This window comes from Anolis sagrei, chromosome Y, assembly GCF_037176765.1.
Source record: "Anolis sagrei isolate rAnoSag1 chromosome Y, rAnoSag1.mat, whole genome shotgun sequence".
NCBI lineage: Eukaryota > Metazoa > Chordata > Lepidosauria > Squamata > Dactyloidae > Anolis > Anolis sagrei.
Genome location: NC_090035.1, coordinates 13,513,712 through 13,537,159, shown reverse-complemented (window position 1 = coordinate 13,537,159; position 23,448 = coordinate 13,513,712). Strand labels below are relative to the sequence as shown.

Here is a 23,448-nt window from a genome sequence, read left to right as displayed (position 1 = left end):
CTTTTCTTCTGAGTTGAGGAGAAAGGAAAGCAGAAGTTGAGAAGGGAAACCGGGACATTTTGGAAAGAGTTGGAAAAAGTGGGATAGTAGAGGATTAATGGGTATGTCAAACCGAATGCATGAAGCGTGGAAAGAGTGATGTCTTAAGCGGCTGAGGGGGAAAAGGAAGGGTCCTGAGGCTGTTAGGAATGGAGTTGAAGTCCAAAACACCTGGAAGGCCCAAGTTGGCCCATGCCTACTCTAGAGGCACGAGTTGCAGACGGGATGCCATTCCTTGTGATCTGCAGCAACAAAAGTCCCTCTGTTTCTCTCTTCGACTCTCTCTTCGGACTGTAAAGATCAAGTCTGTTTCAGAGAAATAATAACGGGAGCGAACTAGGGTTGGGTCACGTACGGGGTGCTTCTCCTGAATGGGATCTTTTGCCTCGGCGCCAAAACCGTATGGATTGACTTCGTGCAGAATTGCAAAGAGGCAGAAAGAAAAACGTGCCAAAAACACAGGAGAAAGAAGACCCACTGTCTGCAGAATATCGCACGAAAACATGGGCTGAAATCCTGTCCATTACACTATGCAATGTGATTTTTTTGCTTCCCCTGAATGGGATCTTTTGCCTTGGCACCAAAACCGTATGGACCGACTTCGTGCAGAATCGCAAAGAGGGAGAAAGAAAAACGTGCCAAAAACACAGGAGAAAGAAGACCCACTGTCTGCAGAATATCGCACGAAAACATGGGCTGAAATCCTGTCCATTACACTATGCAATGTGATTTTTTTGCTTCTCCTGAATGGGATCTTTTGCCTCGGCGCCAAAACCGTATGGACTGACTTCGTGCAGAATCGCAAAGAGGGAGAAAGAAAAACGTGCCAAAAACACAGGAGAAAGAAGACCCACTGTCTGCAGAATATCGCACGAAAACATGGGCTGAAATCCTGTCCATTACACTATACAATGTGATTTTTTGCTTCCCCTGAATGGGATATTTTGCTTTGGCACCAAAACCGTATGGATCAACTTTGTGCAGAATCGCAAAGAGGGAGAAGAACGGATCGTGCCAAAAAAGAAGAAAATCCGCTGCCTGCAGAACATCGCACGAAAACATGGGCTGAAATCCTGTTCATTACACTACGCAACATTATTTTTGTTCCTGGGTTACAAATGTCATTTTCTAATTGGTTCTATCATAAAAATATGGGGAAAATAAGTCTATTAAACTGCAAAAACAGCTGTGGACAAGTCTACATAGCAACCCCCAAATACAGCATTGCCCAAACACGAGTCAAGGAACATGAAAGGCTTTGCAGACTAACTCAACCAGAGAAATCAGCCATAGCAGAGCACTTGATGAACCAACCTGAACACAGCATATTATTTGAGAATACAATTATCCTGGACCACTCTAACAATTTCTAATTGGTTCTGTCATAAAAACATGGGAAAAAAGGTCTATTAAACTGCAAAAACAGCTGTGGACAAGTCTACATAGGGACCCCCAAATGCAGCATTGCCCAAACACAAATCAAGGAACATGAAAGGCACTGCAAACTAACTCAACCAGAAAAGTCAGCTATAGCAGAGCAACTGATGAACCAACCTGGACACAGCATTTTCTCTGAGAATACCAAAATGCTGGACCACTCTAACAAACACCATGTCAGACTACACAGAGAAGCCATTGAAATCCATAAGCATGTGGACAATTTCAACAGAAAGGAGGAAATCATGAAAATGAACAAAATCAGGCTGCCAGTCTAAAATCATAACAGTAAATAAAGAACAACACTCAAAAACAGGGGAAAATCCAGACTAGAAACAATCAGGGCTAGCTAATGACCTTACAACAAAGGATTCCTCCAGGAAATAAGAAGCCAGACCTTGAAACCGCAAGACCATTAGATGCTAATCAAGCTGGCCAATTAAAACAATCACACCTAGCTCCAACACACAAGAGTTCTTTCTCCCACCCTGGACATTATTCCACAGATATATAAACCTTATTTTCCTAGTTTCCATCACATCTCACAACTTCTGAGGGTGCTTGCCATAGATGCAGGTGAAATATCATGGGAGAATGCTTCTGGAACATAGCCATACAGCCCAGAAAAATCACAACAGCCCAGTGATTCTGTCATGAAAGCCTTCGACAATACATTTTGCTATGGTTTTTAATGAATATCTAATTGAATCTCATCTGATTCAATCTAGTTTGTGCTTGCCATAGTTGCACGTGAAACGTCAGGAGAGGATGCTTCTGGAACATGGCTATACAGCCCAGAAAACTCACAACAACCCAGTGATTCCGGCCATGAAAGCCTTAGACAATACATTTTGCTATAGTTTTTTAATGAATATCTCATCGAGTCTCATTCAATTCACAAAAACAACATTTTTGGAATAGAACAACTACTTTCCAAGTAAGAACCATACAACTGAATGGGAAATAACACTTTCAAACCAGGAACAGAACTTTTTTTTCAAATTCTGTTACATAGTGTCATGGTAGATGGAGTGGACCAATGCTACCCACTGCGCATTCAGCAATACCTTCTGAATGTTCTGATGTAGATTAATCCTCTGCCTTCCCATTTTTGTCATTTGCTTTGAAAACATCCCAGTTTCTTATTCTCTTCTTTGTCCTCAACTGAGTGCAAGTTTATATTCATAGAATCATAAAGCTGGAAAAGACCATGTGGGCCATCTAATCCAACCCTTTGCCATGCAGGAAAAGCACCATTAAAGCACCCCTGACAGATGTCCATCTAGGCGAAACGGGATGAATTCCACCATTTTTGGTTGTCTTGGAAGGAAGAAAACAACAGTTGTGGCCTCCATTCATATAATCATAGAGTTGGAAGAGACCTCATGGGCTACCCAGTCAAACCCCATTCTGCCAAGAAGCAGGAAAATCGCATTCAAAGCACCCCCGACAGATGGCCATCCAGCCTCTGCTTAAAAGCCTCCAAAGAAGGCTTCCTTTCCTATTCATTTTTGCCATTTTCACCATTGTCGATATGAGTTGCTTTTGGTTTCTATCTTTTGATGTCAAAATTGGACAATTTTAGGTTGTTTCTGTCAGAGAGTTCAGATGGAGAGGAGGAGGAAGACCTCTAGGAATCAAATCCGCAGCTCAATTTCCAAAAGCTAGAAAACAACAAAATATTTGCTGCTGAATGTAATGTATCATCTTTATCATTTGGTCCAAAAAGGTGTGCATTACAATTGCTGCATGCATAGAATTCTTTATTTGAAAACAAAAGTATTAGGACACCAAAACTTCCATCAACCGAAAGGAAAAGCTTGGGGTGCATCTCTGTTGCAGAATGTATCCACTTGAATTACATTGGTTCAATGCTATGGAATCATGCGAACTGTAGTTTGACATGGTCTGGAACCTTCTCTGCCAAATAATGTTGCTGCCTCACTAAAGTACAAATCCCAACATTGCATAGCATTGATCTGTGGTCATTAAATTAGAGATGACATTATTTATTTAAGGTAAAGGTAGTCCCCTGACATTAAGTCCAGTCATGTCTGACTCTGGGGGTTGGTGCTCATCTCCATTTCTAAGCCGAAGAGCCAGCGTTGTCTGTAGACACCTCCAAGGTCATGTGGCCGGCATGACTGCATGGAGCGCCATTACCTTCCCGCCGGAGCGGTACCTATTGATCTACTCACATTTGCATGTTTTCGAACTGCTAGGTTGGCAGAAGCTAGGGCTGGCAGCGGAAGCTCATGCCGCTCCCCGGAATCGAACCTGTGACCTTTCGATCAACAAGCTCAGCAGCTCAGTGCTTTAACCCACTGCGCCACTGGTTTAGTTATTTATTATTTACGTTATTTATTATTTCCTCAGGGCGGCGTACAGAACCGGCACAATTAGATGCCACCTATATATACATACTTATCTCAGTTAATAGCAATTAAATTACATCACAAATACATATAAAAACCATAAAGGTAAAGGTAAAGGTAGTCCCCTGACATTAAGTCCAGTCATGTCTGACTCTGGGGTGTGGTGCTCATCTCCATTTCTAAGCCGAAGAGCCAGCATTGTTCGTAGACACCTCCAAGGTCATGTGGCCGGCATGACTGCATGGAGCGCCGTTACCTTCCCGCTGGAGCGGTACCTATTGATCTACTCACATTTGCATGTTTTCGAACTGCTAGGTTGGCAGAAGCTAGGGCTGACAGCGGAAGCTCACGCCGCTCCCCGGAATCGAACCTGCGACCTTTCGATCAACAAGCTCAGCAGCTCAGTGCTTTAACCCACTGCGCCACCAGGGGCTCCATAAAAACCATAGAAACAATGAAAACTATATAAATCTATAAAACCAATGTCTTCTGGTTCAAATTCCTCATCTGTTTACATCGTCTTCGCCGTTCCGTGTTCATATAACTATTTCAGTTTATCTGGTCACACTGAAGTTCCAAAGCTTGCTCAAAAAGCCAGGTCCTCAATCTTTTCCAAAAGGTCAGGAGGGAGGGGTCCAATCTAATATCCTTGGGTAAGCAGTTCCACAGCCGGGGGGCCACCACTGAGAAGGCCCTGTCTCTTGTCCCCGCCAAACGCGCCTGTGAGGCAGGTGGGATTGAGAGCAGGGCCTCCCCAGATGATCTTAAGTTCCTAGAAGGTTCATAGGGGGAGATGCGTTCGGATAGATAAGCTGGGCTGCAACCATTTAGGGTTTTTTAGGCTAAAGCCAGCACTTTGAATTGTGCCTGGTAGCAAACTGGCAGTCAGTGGAGCTGACGCAACAGTGGAGTTGTATGCTCCCTGTGCATCACTCCATTTAGTAACCTCGCTGCCGCATGCTGGACCATTTGAAGTTTCCGAGCAGTTTTCAAAGGCAACCCCATGTAGAGCGCATTGCAGTAGTCTATATGGGATGTAACCAGAGCATGGACTACTGTGGCCAAGTCAGACTTCCCAAGGTATGGGCGCAGCTGGCACACAAGTTTTAGTTGTGCAAAAACTCCCCTGGTCACCACTGAAACCTGGGGTTTCAGGCTCAGCGATGAATCCAGGATTACACCCAAGCTGAGAACCTGCGTTTTCAGGGGGAGCGTAACCCCGTCCAACACAGACATCCCTCAAATAGGAGCTCCAAATGCTCCTGAAGCAGCTTCCCTGTTTCCTATGGCTCAACACTAAGAGGACTGTATGACTCATTTTGGTGAGGTCATTTAGCCAAAAAAGGCGAGCATCAGATTTGAGTAAATAGGATATGTCTATATGTATGGTGGAGGCTCCTTCTTTGGAAACTTTTAAACAGAGGCTGGATGGCCATCTGTCAGGGGTGATTTGAATGCAACATTTCTGCTTCTTGGCAGGGGGCTGGACTGGATGGCCCATGAGGTCTCTTCCAACTCTTTGATTCTATGATTCTATATCTATAACACTATGTGGAGCTCCTGGTGGTGCAATGAGTTAATGCTCTGAGCTACTGAACGAAAGGTTGTAGATTCAAATCCGGGAAGCGGCGTGACCTCCCGCTGTTAGCCCCAGCTTCCGCCAACCTAGCAGTTTGAAAACATGTAAATGTGAGTAGATCAGTAGGTACCGCTTCAACAGGAAGGTAACGGCGCTCCATGCAGTCATGCCGGTCACATGACCTTGGAGGCGTCTACGGACAATGCTGGCTCTTCGGCTTAGAAATGGACATGAGCACCACGTCCCAGAGTCGAACACAACTAGACTTAATGTCAAGAAAGTCACAGGGAGGAGGGTGCAAGCTTGTTTTCTGCATCCCTGGAGACTAGGACGCGGAACAATGGCTTCAAACTACAAGAAAGGAGATTCCATCTGAACATTAGGAAGAACTTCCTGACTGTGAGAGCTGTTCAGCAGTGGAACTCTCTGCCCTGGAATGTGGTGGAGGCTCCTTCTTTGGAGGCTTTTAAACAGAGGCTGGATGGCCATCTGTCAGGGGTGCTTTGAATGCAATATTCTTGCTTCTTGGCAGGGGGTTGGACGGAATGGCCCATGAGGTCTCTTCCAACGCTATGATTCTAAGGGGAAACCTTACCTTTAAAAATTATTATTTTACTTGAGTGAAATAAACCTTTAGTTTTACCTATAACTCTATGTAACAAAATTTGAAAAGGTTTTCTGTTCCTGGTTTGAAAGTGTTATTTCCTATTTAATTGTGCGGCCCTTACTTTGAAAGTAGCTGTTCTACTCCAGAAACTTTGTTGGCTGCTGCAAACTCTGTCGAATTGGTTGAGACTCAATGAGATATTCATTGGAAAACTATAGCAAAACGTTCTGCAGGATGTCCTGCAAAAACAATATTTTTGCAGTTTAATAAACCTTTTCCACATCTTATGATAGAATCAATTAGGAAATGACATTTATAACTCAGGAACACAAATAGTATAAGCTTTGCTTATCCGGATGGCTCACTCCTGGACCGGTTTTAATTGCGCTGCTTTTCATTTTGATTTGCAAGCCTCTTTTGAGTCCTAGGCTTTAGGGGGAAAGTGATGCCAAGACGCTTTAGAAGTGGCTGGGAAAGGATTGGGTTAATGCTCAGGATGGTTGGCATGAATGTGTACTTCTCCAAGGCCTGAGAAAGTTTGGCTAAAGCTTAACCCATCACTGGTCATGACAGCAGCTGGCTTCGCCCATGAGTGGGAGCAGAAGGGCCTCTTCTTAAGGAAAGGAAAGGGAAACAATGGCCAGGAATGCCTCCACTTCATCCTCTGGTGGCGCAATGGGTTAAAACCTTGTGCTGGGAGGACTGCTGATGCAAAGGTCAGCAGTTCAAATCTGGGGTGAGCTCCTATCCATCAGCTCCAGCTTCTCATGTGGGGACATGAGACAAACCTCACAGCAGGATGGAAAAACATCCAGGTGTCTCCTGGGCAACATCCTTGCAGATGGCCAATTCTCTCACACCAGAGGTGACTTGCAGTTTCTCAAGTCGCTCCTGACATGAAAAAAATTCCTCTTCATCCCTGACTTGGATGGCAGAATGGAGGGCAATGCAGATCACTTTTCCAGGTGATACCAAACTGGGAATGGATATCCCCAAAGACAGGATCCAGATTCACAATGTAGAGTCAAAACGAATGTCAAATTGGACAACACTTAGGCAGAAAACAATGAAATATACAGAGATCTGATAGGATAGGTGAGATTTTGCTAAGGATCCCAATAAGGGTTCTTAGTAGACTCCATGCTGAATCTGAGCCAACAGTGTGATGCCGCGGCGAAACAAGCCAATACAATTCTAGGCTAAGTCCAGTGTCAAGATTGAGGGAAGTTGTGGTCCATTTTCTTCTGTTTTGATCAGGCCTCTTTACCTGGAATAATAACCCTGTGTCCAATGTAAAAGGCTTTCATGACCGGAGTCACTGGGTTGTTACATGTTTTTTGGGCTGTATGGCCATGTTCCAGAAGCATTCTCTACTGACATTTCAGAGACCTCACAACCTCTGAGGATGCCTGCCACAGGTGCAGGTGAAATGTCAGGAGAGAATGCTTCTGGAACATGGCTATACAGCCCAAAAAACTTACAACAACCCAACCCTGTGTCCAGTTTGGGAAAAAGCAACTCAAGAAGGAGGTGGACAAGACAGAAGAGGCCTGGAGAAGGGCCACCAAAATGGTCAAAGGCCCAGAAGCCATGAATCCCTCTTAAGGGAGATAGATGGCTTAAGGAGATAGATACGATTATCTTGGAGAAGAGAAGGCTAAGAAGAAGCGACTAGAGCAGCGGTTCTCAACCTGGGGTCCCCAGATGTTTTTGGCCTACAACTCCCAGAAATCTCAGCTGGTTTACCAGCTGTTAGGATTTCTGGGAATTGAAGGCCAAAAACATCTGGGGACCCCAGGTTGAGAACCACTGGACTAGAGAACCATGTTTGAATATCAGGAAGGAGGTCATATTGAGGATGGAGCAGGTAACCTTTCGGCTGCTCCGGAGACTGGGACATAACTGAGCCATGGATTCAAATTACAGGAAAAGATTCCACCTCAACTTTAGGAAGACCTTCCTGAAGAGAGCGGCTCGACGGAGGAATAGTTCTGATGGAATCTCTTTCTCTGGAGGTTTTTCATCAGTGGCTAGATAGCCATCTGTCAAGAGGGCTTGGATGGTGCTTGGCCAAATGGAGTTGGACAGGATGATATGTGGGGTCCATCAGTTGAGCTATTTGAAAAAGATAGGAGAGTCAGGACTTTGGAATTAGGCCTGCAATAATCGCACCCCTTCCCTTCTTTGCACGGTTTCTTCTTTGCCTTCCTCTGAGAGAATGGGACTTCTTAAAAGAGAGCTAAGCAGGGATTTGAACCCAAATCTTGGTGCTATTTGCCTTTTTTTCTCCCAAAGTTCCACCCTGAAAATTGCCCAAAGCAATAATTCAGCCCCACCTCTCCGAGGATTGCTTCATCTCCTCCCGGTTTGTTCGCATTTCCAACAATAAAAGCACCCAGGTGTTGTTGAAACAGGTAGACCTGAAATGGCAAGGTATTTGTGTGTATCTCTTGAGCATTAAGAGCAGCCAACCTCTTGCCTGCCCTCCTCCTCCTCCCAAAAAAGAAATCTGTGGGTTTTTTCCCGTCTTCCGCTCCCAAGACATAGAAGCATTTTGGAACAATTGATATTTGGACTAGTTTTGGAAACAGAACTTGTCAAAACTATTTGCACAATTGAATGCAAAGCAAAACTATTTTTTTTTTGCTCCTTTGCTTTCCTTTCTCTATTTTTCTCCAAAAATAAATGGAATTCTTTCCACCCTCTTCTTGCTCTCTCCAAAATGGAGAGAAGGAGGAGGGGAGAAAGAAAGAAAAGGAGAGAGAAAATAGAGAGAGAATGAGAAAAGGAAGAAAAAAAAGAGGTAGGAAAATGAGAGGAAAGGAAGAAAGGTGGGTAGGCAGGAAACAGGAAGGGAGGGAAGGAGAAAAGGAAGAAAGAAAATGTAGGTAGGAAAAAGAGGGAAGGAGAAAAGGAAGAAGAAGAGGTAGGAAAAAGAGAGGGAAGGAGAAAAGGAGGTAGAAAAAAGAGAGGGAAGGAGAAAAGAAGGGAAAAAGAAAAGGTAGGTAGGAAACACAGGGAAAGAAGGAAGGAAGGAGAAAAGGAAGAAAGGTAGGTATATAGGTAGGAAACAGGAAAGGATGGAAGGAGAAAGAAAGAAAAAATAGGTAGGAAACGGGGAACGTATTCTGAAAGTGTGGTGGGGTGATCTAAACCCACTGGATGCCTTTAGGCAAGACACACTCTCTCAGCCTCAGAAGAAGACTAAGACAAATCCCCTTTGAATAAAGCTTGACAAGAAAACACCTTGAGAGGGTTGCCTTAGGGCTGCCCTGAGTCTGAAACAACTTGAAGGCCGCCACAACAACAACAACAAATTACAATCTGCCCACCCCAACAGTCTGAGGGACTGTGAACTGGACCTCTGCTTAAAATGTTTGAGTGACCATTGGACCTGATTTCAAGTCCCTTCCGTGTCACAAATCTGCAACTCTGGATGCTCCTACACTGGAGAATGTATCTGTCATGGTTCAATGTTATAGAATTGTGGAAGCTGTAGTTTCACAACTGTCTTGAGCCTTCTAAAAGTGCAAGCCACAACTCCTGTTATCCCATAGCATTGAGCCATGGGGCAGGCAAAGCGGTCTCAAGCTGCCTTCGTTCCACAGTGTAGATGCACCCTCTGACTTCAGAAACCAGACCAGAAGCTTCAAAGGCAACTTTGTCTCGACACATAGATGGATGTCCTTTTTCTGGAGAGAGAAGGGCTGGAGTCCCTCCTGGAGCTACGTTTGGGGCTAATTGGTTTAATGACATCCTCGTGAGAGGCGTGAGGCACATTCTCCTCCAATGCAAGGAAATGAGGCCAGTTACGTTTGGAGACTGTTCTGCTCTACTATGGATATGTTTCCCTTTTTGAGAACAAGATTGTATGCTTTTTCTATCTTAGCATGCATTATGCATGGCCAGATTCATAGGACGCTGTTGAACTGCATATTTCATCATGCCCAGATAGCTTTAATGGGCTTTGCAATCCAATAGTGTAGTTGGAGGGTCCCTTAAGGCCCTCCCAACATGGCTGAATATGCAAAATACATTAATAATAATAATAATAATAATAACAACAACAACAACAATAGCAATAATATCCTGCATTTTCTGTGCCAAAGGAGACTCAATGCATTTGTCCATCAAGCAACCAATGTAGCTCAACATGTTCTGAATGATGGCTTAAAATTCCAATTTAGAGTTCTGATTAATTGAAAAAGCGAAACCCTTTATTGGGACGATGCCATGCCGATATCATCTAGATCGGACTCTTTCTACTTTTCTTTATTTATTGACTTTGTTTCGATCCTGCCTTACTCCCAATGTAGAAATGAACCTCTGTGGTGCATCTGCACTGCAGAATGAATGTGGTTTGAGACCACTTTAATGGCGACCGAATCCTGGGAGCTGTAGTTTGCACCCTTTGTCAGAGAAGGCTCAAATGACAACTCCTAGGATCCCATAGTATTGATCCGAGGCAGTTCAGGTGATGTGAATCTGTATTCATTCCACAATGTGTAGAAAGGAACTTCTATGGTGCATCCGCACTGCAGAATGAATGTGGTTTGAGTCCACTTTAATGGCGACCGAATCCTGGGAGCTGTAGTTTGCACCCTTCGTCAGAGAAGGCTCAAATGACAACTCCTAGGATCCCATAGTATTGATCCGAGGCAGTTCAGGTGATGTGAATCTGTATTCATTCCACAATGTGTAGAAAGGAACTTCTATGGTGCATCCGCACTGCAGAATGAATGTGGTTTGAGTCCACTTTAATGGCGACTGAATCCTGGGAGCTGTAGTTTGCACCCTTCATCAGAGAAGGCTCAAATGACAACACCTAGGATCCCATAGTATTGATCCGAGGCAGTTCAGGTGATGTGAATCTGTATTCATTCCACAATGTGTAGAAAGGAACTTCTATGGTGCATCCACACTGCAGAATGAATGTGGTTTGAGTCCACTTTAATGGCGACCGAATCCTGGGAGCTGTAGTTTGCACCCTTCGTCAGAGAAGGCTCAAATGACAACTCCTAGGATCCCATAGTATTGATCCGAGGCAGTTCAGGTGATGTGAATCTGTATTCATTCTACAATGTGTAGAAAGGAACTTCTATGGTGCATCTGCACTGCAGAATGAATGTGGTTTGAGCCCATTTTAATAGCGACCGAATATAGGGAGGTGTAGTTTGCAACCTTCAGCAGAGAAGGCTCAAATGACAACTCCTAGGATCCCATAGTATTGATTTGAGGCAGTTCAGGTGATGTCAAACTGTATTCATTCTACAATGTAGATCCTTTTTTCCTTTTGTTTTCAAACAGAAGTAACTTCTCCTAGAGTAGCTCCTTCCCCAGGCAAGAAGAATGCTGATCCTTTTGGCCTTTATCCTCATCTTCCACATCACTTCCGCCGCCTTCCTCTTCATCGCCACCATCGACAGTGTAAGTACACCCTGGAAATGTGTGTATTTCTGAAACCTTACGTTATGTTGGCTCGACAGCAGTATGTGTGAAAAAGATCTTGGGAGTCTTCGTGGACAACAAGTTAAACACATGCCAACAATGTTATGCAGTGGCAAAAAAGTCAATGGGATTTTGGCCTGCATCAATAGGAGCCTAGTGTCTAGATCCAGGGAAGTCATGCTATCCATGCTCTGTTCTACCTTGGTCAGACCACATCTGGAATCACACTGTGTCCAATTCTGGGCACTGCAATTGAAGGGAGATATTGACTTTAAGCTGGAATGTGTCCAAAGGAGGACGACTGAAAGGATCAAGGGTCTGGAGAACAAGCCTATGAGGAGCGGCTTAAAGAGCTGGGCATGTTTAGCCTGCAGAAGAGAAGGCTGAAAGGCGACATGATGTATAAATATGTGAGGGCAGGCCCGTAGCCAGAATTTTGATTCGGGGGGGGGGGGGGGGCTGAGTTTGATTCCGGGGTGGGGGGGCAGGATCTACCCTAGCAAACCTTTTGTATCATTATCCCAATGCCCCCATGCATATGGGATATATTGAGCATGGTGATCAGATCATGATATGAATAAATATAACAGTTTAAATAATGTACCAGTAAGGCCTTCTTGTGGACTACCCTGAGAATTTCGGGGGGGGGGGGAAGCGAAGCCCCTCAAGCCTCCCACCCTGGCTATGGGCCTGTGTGAGGGGAAGTCAAAGGGAGGAGGGAACAAGCTTGTTCTCTGCTGTCCTGGAGACTAGGATGCAATGGAACAATGGCTTCAAACTACAGGAAAGGAGATTCCACCTGAACATTAGGAAGAACTTTCTGCCTGGGAAAGCTGTTCAGCAGTGGAACTCTCTGTGCCGGAGTGTGGTGGAGGCTTTTAAACAGAGGCTGGATGGCCATCTGTCAGGAGGTGCTTTGAATGCGATTTTCCTGCTTCTTGGCAGAATGGGGTCCCCTTCCAACGTTATAATTCTGCGATTCCATTTACTCTGTATACTTGTCTATTCAACCCCCTTTAGACCCATCTTCTGAATTGTCCTCATTGTTGTTTGCAGCCATTATCCGCTTCTTCTAGTTTCCTCCATGCATAAACGATTTTCCTTAGTTTGCAGTTTGCTGTGGCACAGTGGGTTAAACCGCTGAGCTGCTGAGCTTGTTGGCTGAAAGGTCGGGGAATGGCATGAGCTTCCGCTGTCAGCCCCAGCTCTTGCCAACCTAGCAGTTCGAAAACATGCAAATGTGAGTCAATCAATAGGTACCGCTCCGGCGGGAAGGTAACGGCACTCCATGCAGTCATGCCGGACACATGACCTTGGAGGTGTCTACGGACAATGCCGGCACTTTGGCTTAGAAATGGAGATGAGCACCAACCCCCAGAGTTGGACATGACTGGACGATGCCAGGGGAAAACCTTTACCTTAACCTAATAATAATTCAGTTCTTGTGGGTTTTTTCGGGCTATATGGCCATGTTCTAGAGGCATTTCTCCTGACGTTTCGCCTGCATCTATGGCAAGCATCCTCAGAGGTGACCTCACCTCTGAGGATGCTTGCCATAGATGCAAGCGAAACTTCAGGAGAAATGCCTCTAGAACATGGCCATATAGCCCGAAAAACCCACAAGAACTGAGTGATTCCAGCCATGAAAGCCTTCGACAATACACTAATAATAATTTATAATAATGCAAGTATTTTAACCTTTACCTTAGTTGATCTCTGGATGCCTTTAAATATGTAGTGTTTAGTTCAATATATTCCTCCACTATTCTGTGACCAATAATCTAAAGATAACTTCTCACACCAGAGTTTACCAGTGGATTTCAACTTGTCTTTTAACTTTGTGTATTTTGTTGTATGTCCTTTTAAATACCGTTTCCCCTCTTGTAAATGTCACAACAGTCTTTTTGCGCGTGTGTTTCTCACCTCTTTTTTGTATTGCAGGCCTGGTGGGTTGCAGATGGATTTTATACAGATATCTGGCGGCGGTGTTTCAACGCCTCAAACTGTACGACGCTTGACGACAGCTTCCCGGGTAAGTCCCATTTAGACAAATTCAGTGGGTCAAAAGGGATCCGCTCCTGCTTCTTCAAGGGAGGTTCCCTTCCTCTGCCCGGAAGCTGTGTTTTGGAAAGGAAGCGCTCTCTGGAGAGTTGGCCAATGGCAGGCGACTTTCGTCGCTTTGCAGGCAAAAAAGCAGGATGCAGGTGGGCCCCAAGGAGGAAAAGTGGGGCGGAAAATAACGCTTGTGGCGAAGGAAGGGGGGAAGATCGAGGAATGGCTTGGAGGTGGAAGTGGTCCAAGGGTGGCTACCTGAGCAAGATGAAGGCTTGCAGGGTGAGACTCCAAATGTAGGATGAGAATCCAAAATTGCACTATGTAAACACTATTTTTGTTCCTGGCTTATGCATGTCATGTCCTAACTGTTCCTATTGCAAAAAACATGGGAAAAAAATTAAACTCCAAAACTTTTTTTTTTTTTTGCAAGAGGGACATCCTGCAGCACACTTTGCTCTAGTTTTTCAATGACTATCTCATCGAATTTCTACCAATTTGACATTGTTTGTGGCAGCCACAAAAGCAGTTTCTGGAGCAGTACAACAAAGTAAGGGCCACACAATTAAGCAGGAAATAACACTTTCAAACCAGAAACAGTCCCCCCCCCCCCCAAATTTGTTTATATGGTGTAAGAGTTGGAAGAGACCACATGGGCCATCTAGTCCAACCCCCTTCTGCTAAGCAGGAAAATCAAAGCCCCTAAACAAAAACAGATGGCCATCCAGTTTTTGTTTAGTAGCCTCCAAAAAAGGAGCCCACACAGGACTCAGAGGCAAAGTTTTCTGCTGTTGAGCAGCTCTCCCTCATGTTCAGGTGGAATCTCCTTTCCTGTAAATCAGTGTTTCTCAACCTGGGGGTGGGGACCCCTGAGCAGGTTGCGAGGGGGTATCAGAGGGGTCGCCAAAGACCACCAGAAAACACAGTATTTTCTGTTACTCATGGAGATTCTGTCTGGTGTGCCAAGTTTGGTTCAATTCTATCGTTCTTGGAGTTCAGGATGCTCTTTGACTGTAGGTGAACTATAAATCCCAGCAACTACAACTCCCAAATATCAAGGTCTGTTTTCTCCAAATTCCACCAGTGTTCACATTTGGGCATATTGAGTATCCATGCCAAGTTTGGTCCAGATCCATCATTATTTGAGTTCCACAGTGCTCTTTGGATGTAGGTGAACTAAAACTTCAAAACTCATGGTCAATGTCCACCAAACCCTTCCAGTATTTCCTGTGGTCATGGGAGTTGTGTGTGCCAAGTTTGGTTCAATTCCATCCTTGGTGGAGTTCAGAATGCTCTTTGATTGTAGGTGAACTATAATTCCCAGCAACTCCAAGTTCCAAATGTCAAGGTCTATTTTCCCAAAATTCCACCAGTGTTCACATTTGGGCATATGGAGTATTCGTGCCAAGTTTGGTCCAGACACATCATTACTTGAGTTCCACAGTGCTCTTTGGATGTAGGTGAACAACAACTTCAAAACTCAACGTCAATGCCCACCAAACCCTTCCAGTATTTCCTGTGGTCATGGGAGTTCTGTGTGCCAAGTTTGGTTCAATTCAATCGTTGGTGGAGTTCAGAATGCTCTTTGATTGTAAGTGAACTATAAATCCCAGCACCTTCAACTCCCAAACAACAAAATCAACCCTGCTCCCAACCCCACCAGTATTCAAATTTGGGTGTGTTGGGTATTTGTGCCAAATTTGGTCCAGTGAATGAAAATACATCCTGCGTATCAGATATTTACATCACGATTCATAACAGGAGCAAAATTAGAGTTATGAAGTAGCAACGAAAATAATTGTGGTGAGCCCCAACCATAATAATAATAATGATTACTATGATCTTGTAGGTTTTTTCGGGCTATAGGGCCATGTTCTAGAGGCATTTCTCCTGACGTTTCGCCTGCATCTATGGCAAGCATCCTCAGAGGTAGTGAGGTCAGAGGTAGTGAGGTCAGACCTCACTACCTCTGAGGATGCTTGCCATAGATGCAGGCGAAACGTCAGGAGAAATGCCTCTAGAACATGGCCCTATAGCCCAAAAAACCCTACAAGAACCTAGTGATTCCAGCCATGAAAGCCTTCGACAATACAATGATTACTATGGTTGGGGCCCACCATGACACGAGGAATTGTATTAAGGGGTTGCGGCATTAGGAAGGTTGAGAACCACTGCTGTTCTAGACTTAAGGTGAGAATGGTATTGCAATTTCTCTGCAGTCTCCTGCTTTCCCAAGCGTAATTGTCTTTTCCTCACAATGAATGGTCTCATAATACATCAAGCCTTTTACTGGATATAAACATTAAGGAGTTGCCCTCTTTTGCATCATGCAGATGCAAGTCCACTTATCGTCATATAAACCCCTACACAGTTCCATCATCATGGTTCTTATTATTCCAGACTATTCGTCGATCCAGGCCATCCAGGCCACAATGATCCTGTCCACCATCCTTTGCTGCGTGGCCTTTTTCGTCTTCATCCTCCAGCTCTTCCGCCTGAAGCAAGGCGAGCGCTTCGTCCTGACCTCCCTCCTCCAGTTCCTCTCATGTGAGTATCTCCCTGTTAAACATGGGGATGGGAATCCCCCCAAAGAGGACTCTTGGGTTGGAAGGGACCCCGAAACACCATCCAGTTCAACTCCCTTCTGCCACGCAGGAAGACACCATCCAATCCCTCCCAACAGATGGCCATCCAGCCTCTATTATTATAATCCTTTAGAAGGATATTAAAAACGTGGTTGTGGAACCGAGCCTTTGGGACTGCGTAATGAGGCGGCGATAGGAACTCTTAGTATGCTCACCAAATTCGATATGGTTGTTGAGACAGTTTTAACTAGAGGATTTTAACATCAAGATAAGTGATTTTAATGTTTTTCTATGTGTATGGTCTCAAACTAAGGCCCGGGGGCCGGATGCGGCCCTCCAAGGTCATTTACCCGGCCCTCGCTCTGGGTCAACCTAAGTATGAAACTACTTGAAAGCACCCAATAACAACAACAATCCTATCTCATCAGCCAAAAGCAGGGCCACACTTTCCATTGAAATACTAATAAGTTTATATTTGTTAAAATTGTATTGTTTTAAAATGTTTTTTGCACTACAAATAAGATATTTGCAGTGTGCATGATTTTTTCGAATTATAATCCGGCCCGCCAACAGTCTGAGGGATTGTGACCTGGCCCTCTGTTTAAAAAGTTTGTGGACCCCTGGTCTAGTATGTTTCGGCGTTGAATGTTTGCCATTTTATATCTAACCGTTTGAGTCGCCTAAGGGCTGAGAAAAGCGGTATATAAATGAAGTAAATAAATAAATAAAAAATAAATATATGTTGTGCTGCACCCTGAGTCCCCTTCGGGGTGAGAAAGGCAGAATATAAATGCTTTAAATAAATACATAAACAAATTAATAATAATAATAATAATAATAATAATAATAATAATAATAAAAACAACAAAAACATAGACTCCTAGAGTTGGAAGAAACCACTTAGGGCCATCTAGTCCAATCCTATTCTGCTATAAAGGAAGACCCCATCCATGCCCTCCCAACAGATGGCCATCCAGCCTCTCATTCATAATAGTAATAATAAAAATAAAATAATAATAATAATAATAATAATAATAATAATAATAAGATTTAAAGACCAAACTGCAAAGACTCTGGCACAAGCCAATCAAGGTGGTCCCAAGCCAATCAAGGTGACTGGCACACTGGATGCAGTGCCGAAAGACCTTGGCCTGCACTTAAAAACAATTGGTGCAGAAGGCCACTCTACTTGGATTTGCATACATTATTCACCGATACATCACAGTCCTAGACACTTGGGAAGGGTTCGAAGTGTGATCGATACAAACACCAGCATAGTGATCATGTTTGCTATTTATATTGATGTATATCTAATAATAATAATAATAATAATAATAATATGATTTAAAGACCGAACTGCAAAGAAACTGGCACAAGCCAGTCAAGGTGGTCCCAGTGGTGATAGGCACACTGGGTGCAGTGCCTAAAGACTTTGGCTTGCACTTAAAAACAATTGGCACTAACAAAATTACCATCTGTCAGCTACAAAAGGCCACTCTACTCGGATGTACACGCATTAATCACCGATCCATCACACAGTCCTAGACACTTGGGAAATGTTTGATGTGTGATCCAAAAGCCAGCATAATGATCTTGTTTGCTGTGTACTAATCTTGTTGTGTATCGAATAACAATAATAATAATAATAATAGTAATAATAATAATAATAATAATAATAATAATAATATGATTTAAAGATCGAACTGCAAAGACTCTGGCACAAGCTAGTCAAAGTGGTCCCAGTGATGATTAGCACACTGGGTGCAGTGCCTAAAGACCTTGGCCTGCACTTAAACACAATTGGAACTGACAAAATTACCATCTTTCAGCTACAAAAGGCCACTCTACTCAGATGTACACGCATTAATCGCCGATCCATCACACAGTCCTAGACACTTGGGAAGTGTCCGACGTGTGATCCAAAAGCCAGCATAGTGATCTTGTTTGCGGTGTACTAATCTTGTTGTGTATCTAATAATGATGATGATGATGATGGGGATGATGATGATGATTCCTAGAATTGGAAGAGACCTCCAAGGGGCATCTAGTCCAATCCCATTCTGCTATAAAGGAAATATAAAACAAGAGCCAATGTTACTGTCACAATAATAGGTGGCTCTTCAGGGATTGCAACTATAGCCAAACCCACACCTATGGTAAACATATCGAGGATATGCTTTTCTTGTAGCCAACCAATCAACATGATTATGCCAATGACACCATCAAAAGCCTCCCAACAGATGGCCATCCAGTCTCTGATGAAAAACCATCGAGTACTAAAAAAGCAGAATATTCCATTGCCAAATAGCTCTTACCATCACGAAGTTCTTCCTAATGTTGAGGTGGATTTTTTTATCCCTTGTCATTTGAATCCATGGCTCCGTTGTGTCTGGAGCAGCAGAAAACAACCGTATTTCCTCATCAGCGTGACTTCATATCCAGCATCTCAATATAGCTCTCCTGTCGCATTCCCTCAGTCTTCTCTCTTCCAAGCTAAACATCCTCAGCTTCCTAAGCTGCTCCTCCGAGGGATCCATCGTTTCCAGACCTTCAATGTTGTCTATACCCATATCTTGAACTGGACATAGAGTTCTTTCCAAAACAGAAGAGAGTGGGATAGAGTAGGCATGGGCCAACTTGGGTCCTCCAGGTGTTTTGGACTCCAACTCCCACCATTCCTAACAGCCTCAGGCCTCTTCCTTTTCCCCCTCAGCCGCTTAAGCGGCTGAGGGGGAAAAGGAAAGGGCCTGAGGCTGTTAGGAATGGTGGGAGTTGGAGTCCAAAACACCTGGAGGACCCAAGTTAGCCCATGCCTGGTCTAGAACTTCCCCCCATGTTCTCGATGCTGTACTCCTATGGATGTAGCCTAGAATGGTCTCGCTCTTCTCCTCCGCAGGCCTCTGCGTCATGATCGCGGCCTCTATCTACACCGACCGGCGGGAGGAGATCCACAAGGGCAACAGCTTTGGCTTTTTCGAAGTCACGAGCGGCGAGTACGGCTACTCCTACATCCTGGCCTGGGTCGCCTTTGCCTTCACCTTCCTCAGCGGCATCATGTACCTCATATTGAGGAAGCGCAAATAATGGACATCTGGATGCAGGTAACCATGGAGTGCTCACACAGCCTTTATCTTTGTGTCTATAGCCCAAGGCGAGTTTCTGAAGGGAAAGTTGGGGTTTTTATGCTGTTTCCAAAAGGGTTATTTTGGAAACAGCAGGTGGATTGGAGACACCTTGGCTCTCTGCAAGCCATTGAGCCTAATAATCATGGAGATAACCCATCTCAATCAAAAAGTGGGATATAAATAAATATATAATAATAATAATAATAATAATAATAATATTAATAATAATGCAAAGGCTCTGGCATAAACCAGTACTGGTGGTCCCAGTGGTCATTGGCATACTGGGTGCCGTGCCAAAAGATCTCAGCCAGCGTTTGGAAACCATAAACATTGACAAAATCACGATCTGTCAACTGCCAAAGGCCACCTTACTTGGATCTGCACACATCAACTGAAAATACATCACACAGTCCTAGATGCTTGGGAAGTGTTCGACTTGTGACACGAAATCCAGCATAGATTTCTCGTTTGCTGTAACATACTGTGTTTTAGTGTCAGTAAAATAATAATAATAATAATAATAATAATAATAACAAAATAACATATATATTGTCAAAGGTTTTCATGGCCAGAATCATTGGGTTGTTGTGTATTTTCCAGGCTGTCTGGCCATATACCAGAAGCATTCTCTCCTGACATTTTGCCTGCATCTATGGCAGGCATCCTCAAAGGTTGTGAGGTCTGTTGGAAACTAGGAAAATGGGGTTTACATATATCTGTGGAATAATGTCCAGGGTGGGAGAAAGAACTCTTGTCTGTTTGAGACAGGTTTGAATGTTGCAATTTGCTTCCTTGATTAGCATTTAATGGCCTTGCAGCTTCAAGGTCTGTCTGTTTTCTGGAATCCTTTGTTGGGAGGTGTTAGCTGGCCCTGATTATTTCATGTCAGGAATTCCCCTGTTTTTTGAGTGTTGTTCTTTATTTACTGTCCTGATACTGGTAGCCAGATTTTGTTCATTTTACTGGTTTGTCCAGGGTGGGAGAAAGAACTCTTGTCTGCTTGAGACAAGTGTGAATGTTCCAACTGTATTATAATGTAATGCAATATACTACTACTACTACTACTACTACTAAAACTAATAGTAATAGTAATATATTATAATGATATATTTATATTACATGTAATATTACTAATAGTATTACAATATAATGGTTTAGTACAATATAGTAATATTTAATACTGATATTGTACTATGCTAATAATATAATATATTCTATGTATATATATTTTGTAAGGCGCTCTGAGTCCCCTTCAGGGTGAAAAGGGAGGCATATAAATGTCGCAAATAAATAAATAAATAAATAAATTGAATACCTTGACTAGCACTGAATGACCAGGCAATCAGCCAGGCTTTGAAGCTGTAAGGCCATTCAGAGTTAATCAAGGTGGCCAATTGCAACATTCGCACTTGCCTCAAGCAGACAAGAGTTCTTTCTCCCACTCTGGACATTATTCCACAGATATATAAACCCCATTTTCCTAGTTAGTTTCTAACAGACCTCACAATTTCTGAAGATGCCTGCCATGGATGTGGGCAAAATGTCAGGAGAGAATGCTCCTGACATCAGGAACATGAGCTTGGAAAACACACAAGAACCCAATAAGAAGTCAATTAGCAAGAGGGGAGATTGGGTGGGTGGGGTGGGGGTGGGGGGGGATCTCATGTCTTGCCACCTAGAATAACAGTATGTAACACAATGTTTGTTCCTGGGTTATAAATGTCATTTCCTAATTGCCTCTCTCATAAAACCATGGGAAAAGTCTATTAAACTGCAATATTTCTTTTGTTTCTGTGGGACAGACATCCTGCAGCACATTTTCCTATATGAATATCTTATAAGTGTCTCAACCAATTCAATAGAGTTTGTGGCAGCCACATAAACAGTTTCTGGAGTAGAACAACTACTTTCAAAGTAAGTGCCACATAGTTAAAACAAGAAATAACACTTTCAAACCAGGAACTTTTTCCCCCCACATTTTGTTACATAGTGTAATTATTTACAGGCGCAGAGTGCAATGTATGGAATCCTTGTCAGGAAGTCATTGGGGACATCCAACCCAATTAGGATCTTGAAAAATTAGAAAGCAGATCGCCTTGGGTTTCGAACTGAGTCCATAGGTATATAGACACCATAGAGTCAGAGTTGGAAGGGACCTCCAGGGTCATCTAGTCTGACCCTATTCTGCCAGGCAGGAATCCACAATTCAAACACCATTTAAAGATGTCCTTCCAAACGCTGTTCATAAACCTCCAAAGATGGAGGAGCCATTTGAAGCAGTCCGTTCCGCTCCTGAACTGCTCTTACAGTCCAATCCCTTACATTCTTCTCTTTCCTTGTAATTTCAATTTTTCTCTTTTATTGTATCTTCAATCTATTCCAGTGGTTCTCAACCTGTGAGTCCCCAGATGTTTTGGTCTTCAATTCCCAGAAATCCTAACAGCTGGCAAACTGGCTGGGATTTCTGGGAGTTGTAGGCCAAAACACCTGGGGACCCACAGGTTGAGAAACACTGCTCTAGTAGAAGGCTTTCGTGGCTGGAATCACTAAGTTGTTGTAGGTTTTTTCGGGCTATTTGGCCATGGTCTAGAGCAGTGGTTCTCAACCTGGGGTCCCCAGATGTTTTTGGACTTCAACTCCCAGAAATCCTAACAGCTGGTAAACTGGCTGGGATTCCTGGGAGTTGTAGGCCAAAACACCTGGGGACCCACAGGTTGAGAAACACTGCTCTAGTAGAAGGCTTTTGTGGCTGGAATCACTAAGTTGTTGTAGGTTTTTTCGGCCTATTTGGCCATGGTCTAGAGCAGTGGTTCTCAACCTGGGGTCCCCAGATGTTTTTGGACTTCAACTCCCAGAAATCCTAACAGCTGGTAAACTGGCTGGGATTCCTGGGAGTTATAGGCCAAAACACCTGGGGACCCACAGGTTGAGAACCACTGGTCTAGAGGCATTCCCTCCTGACATTTCGCCTGCATCTATGGCAAGCATCCTCAGAGGTAGTGAGGTCTCCAACAGACCTCACTACCTCTGAGGATGCTTGCCATAGATGCAGGCGAAACGTCAGGAGAGAATGCCTCTAGACCATGGCCATATAGCCCGAAAAAACCTACAACAACCCACTGCTCTAGTCCTTCAGGTGTTTTGGACGTCAACTCCCAGAAGTCTTTGCTGATTTGGCCAATGCTTCGGGATTCTGGGAGATGAAGTTCAGAGTTTGAGAAACACTGTTAATCGAGTCTCTGGAACATCCCAAAACAATCCCTTGTCTGGCTGGATCGTTTGCATCCATCGCTTCAGCATTTACAGTTCCTTAAACCAGGGATAATATGGTTTTAGGACTGGATTAGGACCAGGGTTTGAGTCTTTCTTTCAGCTTTAAAAACCCAATGGATTGCCTTGGGCAAGTTACTCTTTCCGAGGATGTGCAAGTTGGCAAATGCAATCTGCGGAAATAAGGCTTGAAAACACCCAATACGCAAGGCTAAGCTCCAGGATTCTTAATGGTACAGCTAGAGGGGGGGAGAATCATCTTAATTTCCCTTTCTAAAACCAGTTAAGAGTAGGGCGGACCTGGCTGGATGGTCTGACTCAAGTCTATGGCATGAAGCAGGTCCTTTGGGCAGGGAAATGCCAGCTCTGCAGCGCTCTCAATGCCATGCATTTACATGCCAAGTCCACCTCTGCTGCTCCAAAGGGGAGGCTCCAAAAGGCTGGTTTTAAATGAGGAAATTAACAGGGCAAAGAGCACAGTCAGCAAGTCAGTCCTTTTTTTTTTCTAACCTCCAAAAGGTGCCCTTTTAGAGAAGCAGATTTCAAAAGGAACCCAACGACTGCAGTTGGGGCCTTTTGAAAACTCACTTCCCCTCAAAGGGCATCTCTGAGAGGTCGAAACCCAATGGAATTGATCTGTCCACAATCATGCCAGCCCCCAGTGCCACAATCTGTTAAACCCTTGTACTGGCAGGACTGAAGACTGACAGGTCAAAGGTTTGAATCTGGAGAGAGTGCAGATGAGCTTCCTCTGTCAGCTTCAGCTCCCCATGCGGGGACATGAGAGAAGCCTCCCACAAGGATGGTCAAAACATCTGGGCGTCCCTTGGGCAACGTCCTTGCAGATGGCCAATTCTCTCACACCAGAAGCAACTTGCAGTTTCTCAAGTCACTCCTGACATGAATACACACACACACACACACACACACC

At 44.0% G+C, this 23,448-nt stretch overlaps 1 protein-coding gene across 2 annotated transcripts in view; it reads left to right on the top strand.

Annotated features, from left to right (window-relative positions):
* The window catches only part of LOC137095104 (epithelial membrane protein 2-like), a 37,026-nt gene that overhangs the window by 5,022 nt on the left and 8,556 nt on the right, over positions 1-23,448 (top strand). For both annotated transcript variants that reach the window (XM_067461361.1, XM_067461360.1), the window contains exons 2-5: positions 11,345-11,464; positions 13,427-13,517; positions 15,938-16,084; positions 19,019-19,223. In XM_067461361.1, the coding sequence (XP_067317462.1) occupies positions 11,387-11,464; positions 13,427-13,517; positions 15,938-16,084; positions 19,019-19,206 (504 nt within the window). In that variant the 5' untranslated portion in view covers positions 11,345-11,386 and the 3' untranslated portion in view covers positions 19,207-19,223. The remainder of the gene's footprint in view (positions 1-11,344; positions 11,465-13,426; positions 13,518-15,937; positions 16,085-19,018; positions 19,224-23,448) is intronic.